We start from the raw sequence: 3,278 nt of genomic DNA, 5'->3' as shown, positions 1-3,278 counted from the left end.
TGCCTGTAAAAACCAGAAGAGGTGTTAGATTCCCTGGAACTGGAGTTACCGACAGTTGTGAGCCATTACGTGAATGCTATGAACAGGTCTCTGGTCCTCTGAAAAAGCAACTAGTACACTTGAGCACTGAGCTCTCTCTCCAGGTCCAGTGAAAGTGTTTTTTAACTCTTTTTTTTTCAGTGTAAGATATATACTTACATGTATATTCACAGAAAAGCATCCAGCAAATACTAACAGTGCATATGACCAATAAAAATTAAGGCTCTTGAGTTTTTATGTATTGCTTGAAGTTCATGTAAAAAGCATCTCTCAATTTCACAAAAAATAAAATGTCATTTAAGGATAAGAAAATTACAGACTCCGACCCACCAAACAAAGAACAGACAAGGGCTGGACCTAGGGCTCCCCACACATATATAGCTGATGTGCAGCTTGAGTACTGAACAACTGGAACAGGGGCTATCCCAAAAGCAGTTTCCTGTACATGGAATATATTCTTCCAGCTGGACTGCCTTGTCTGCCCTCAGTGGAAGAGGAAGAATCTAGCCTTATAGAGACTTGAAGTGTCAGTGTGGGAGGCATACCCAGGGAGCCCCCACCCACGCAGAGGAGAAGGGATGGGAGGGGGAAGGATTGTGGGAGGTAGTGACTGGAGGTGGACAGTGAGCAAGATGTAAAGTAAATAAGTAAAAAAAAAATAGAATTAAATATAAAAAAATAAGAATCGTAAATGCCTAGGGAACCACTGGTAAATATTTCTACAGTAAAAAACAATGCTCATTATAATTATCTAGCAGAGTCTCCTATTGGCAAAGTAGTACATGACAGTGTAAGGGAATGCTGTGGCTTAAATCTAAAATGTCCTCAACAAGCTCATGTTTTGGATGCTTTATACCCCAGATAGTGGGATTAATCTGCAGTCTAAGGCCTTTTAGGAACAAAAGAACCAAGCCAGTAGGGGCAGACATTTGAAAGGTTTAAGGAGACCTGTGTTGTACCTCCCACTTCTTCCTGCTCTGCCATGATGTGAAGAATCTCCATGACACAATCCACCACCAAGGACATCAGGCCATAGTGGGTCAGGAAGTGGAGGAAGGGGAAATGCCAGCATGCTATTTGCTTGTGCATGTCTCTTTTATTCAGCCAATGCTGTGATGCCACCTGTAATCAGTCAGTGTGAGTCCTTCTTATCAATTAATCTAGGAAAGCTCTTACAGATGCCTTAATCTCCTGGTATACTAAATCGAGCCAAGATGAAAATGAAAGTATCTTGAAAATCAATAAGAAAAAAGAAAGAAGAAATACAGCCAATGAGAAACTTGAAAACCCCAGAGAAGAATTCAGAAAACATTTCAGTTTTGTAAGCTAAAGCAATATGTACAATAGATAGAAAAATCCAATTAATTAATGCTAAAAGTAGCAGTGTTTATATCAAAGACAATGGCTCTGGGAAGTCACCAGTGGAGCATTCCTTCCTAAAGCTCCTAAGCCCTCTGCCCTGCTCACCTTGACCCCCAGTGTTTATTCTGCAGCTCACAAGCAATGTCATAATTCTATGCCTCTTCATACATAAGCACCATAGTTTATAACGCCCTTTGTTACCATATCAGAATGAAAGCCTGAAATCTACTATACCAGCCCACTAGAGATATGTCACAACTATAGTGAAAAATAATAGAAGAGGTAAAAAGAGTCACCCTAAATTAATATATTATTATAATGCTTTAAATGAAAAACAATAAATGAACTATTTTGTTTTCAGAAACAGAGTCATGAAAGTTAATTCTCAATGGTAACAGCAGGCTAGAGACAATAGAAAAGAAATCCACTATTAGCATTAAATGGAAATAACTGTGTGTGAGTCTGGGTATTTAGAAATAAATGCAAAGCCATAAGTGGATAAGATTGCCATTTTTCTAAAGGATTAAATTTAATTCCTATCAAAAGGGCATTAGTCAAATTATGTTATTTACTGCATTATGTACCATTCTCTAATTCTTTAGGAGATCTATTTAGGAATCTAATAGAAGAGAAAGAGAGAGGAGTATGGATCTGAAGCCAATCTCAGTGCAACATCAGGAACAGAGAAACACAAAGAAGAGGGTCTGAAATAAATGGAAAGAAGAGCAAAAGACCAATCTAAGTCAGTTTGGATTTTAAAAGAGATAATTCAGTGAGTGAAGAAGTTTTAATAACTGCATCCATAAATGCCAGTCTACTTACCGATCATCAGACCCTTGCTTCAAACAAATGACCAGCAGAACAGATCCGTCTGGCTATGTGTGTGCTCTTTGTAGTCACATCCTGTGACTTTACAGAATATTGCAATTTCCTTCTGTGGTCTAGAGCCACACACTTGATATCCATATGCTATTCACATATACTGCAATGCTGTCCAGCCCTCAGAAGGGTGTGACCTCGAGGGGTATCATAAACGAGGACAGAAAATTGTTTCCAGCTTAAGTTTTTAAAAAGCAACAAAGCTAATGAATAATAACTAAGGATAGTCAGTGAGCCTGAATTAAAGGGCTTAGACTCTGGAGTAAGAAATCTGGACTCAACCTTTTCCACAGCTGTTTTCTAAACTGTGACTTGAGCAATATTGTTGATTTTTAATATATTAGCTATTCAGAGAAATAATTGAAAAAAAACTTTGCCAATTTCTCATGACATGGCAATTCTTATAAGGTGTGTCTTGTGCTGAAATTCTGATTTGTATGTCTAGATCCATTCCCCAGCTCTTCTCTCCTTCTCTGTGACTCTAAAGGGGATTCATTAGCAGCACTGGCAGAAAACTGACGGTAAATGTAGGTCCGTTAGCAGGTAGGAAGAAAATCACCTCACAATATAGTTACTTCTGAGATGTCACATTGAATATCACTACTGTGATCAACGCAGCTGAGCTCTGGAGCAGGGATGTGGAAGTCAGAGAAAAGAAGATCCCGCAAGCTTCCTGGTCAGTCAATCCCACTGAAATATCAAACTCTTATTTCAGTGAAAGACCCTTCCCCACCCCCTAAAACAAAGCAAAACAGTGAAGAACAGTGAAAAGCAATTGAGGGAGATACCTGTAGACAACCTGTGGCCTCCACATGAGCATTGCACACACATAGATATACCTCATACATACACATGTATTAACATATATCATATATTACATGTATATGACATGTATATGATATATACCAAAAATAAACAAACTTTGTTATTAAGAAAATTGCTCCTCCCCCTAGCAGCCATTAGCTGCCTATACATCCTTACAGAGAGATAGGACCTTG

The 3,278-nt window shown here is 38.6% G+C and overlaps 1 protein-coding gene across 1 annotated transcript in view; it reads right to left on the bottom strand.

The window, feature by feature from the left end:
* The window catches only part of LOC116083264 (cell surface glycoprotein CD200 receptor 1-like), a 27,645-nt gene extending 26,580 nt beyond the window's left edge, over nt 1-1,065 (bottom strand). Inside the window, exon 1 of the mRNA XM_031360081.1 lies at nt 999-1,065. Within this exon, the coding sequence (XP_031215941.1) occupies nt 999-1,065 (67 nt within the window). The remainder of the gene's footprint in view (nt 1-998) is intronic.
* Nucleotides 1,066-3,278: the final 2,213 nt, after the last annotated feature.

This window comes from Mastomys coucha, unplaced genomic scaffold, assembly GCF_008632895.1.
Source record: "Mastomys coucha isolate ucsf_1 unplaced genomic scaffold, UCSF_Mcou_1 pScaffold12, whole genome shotgun sequence".
NCBI classification, from domain to species: Eukaryota; Metazoa; Chordata; class Mammalia; order Rodentia; family Muridae; genus Mastomys; species Mastomys coucha.
The sequence above is the reverse complement of the archived record's forward strand: the minus strand, read 5'-3'. Positions and strand labels throughout refer to the sequence as shown.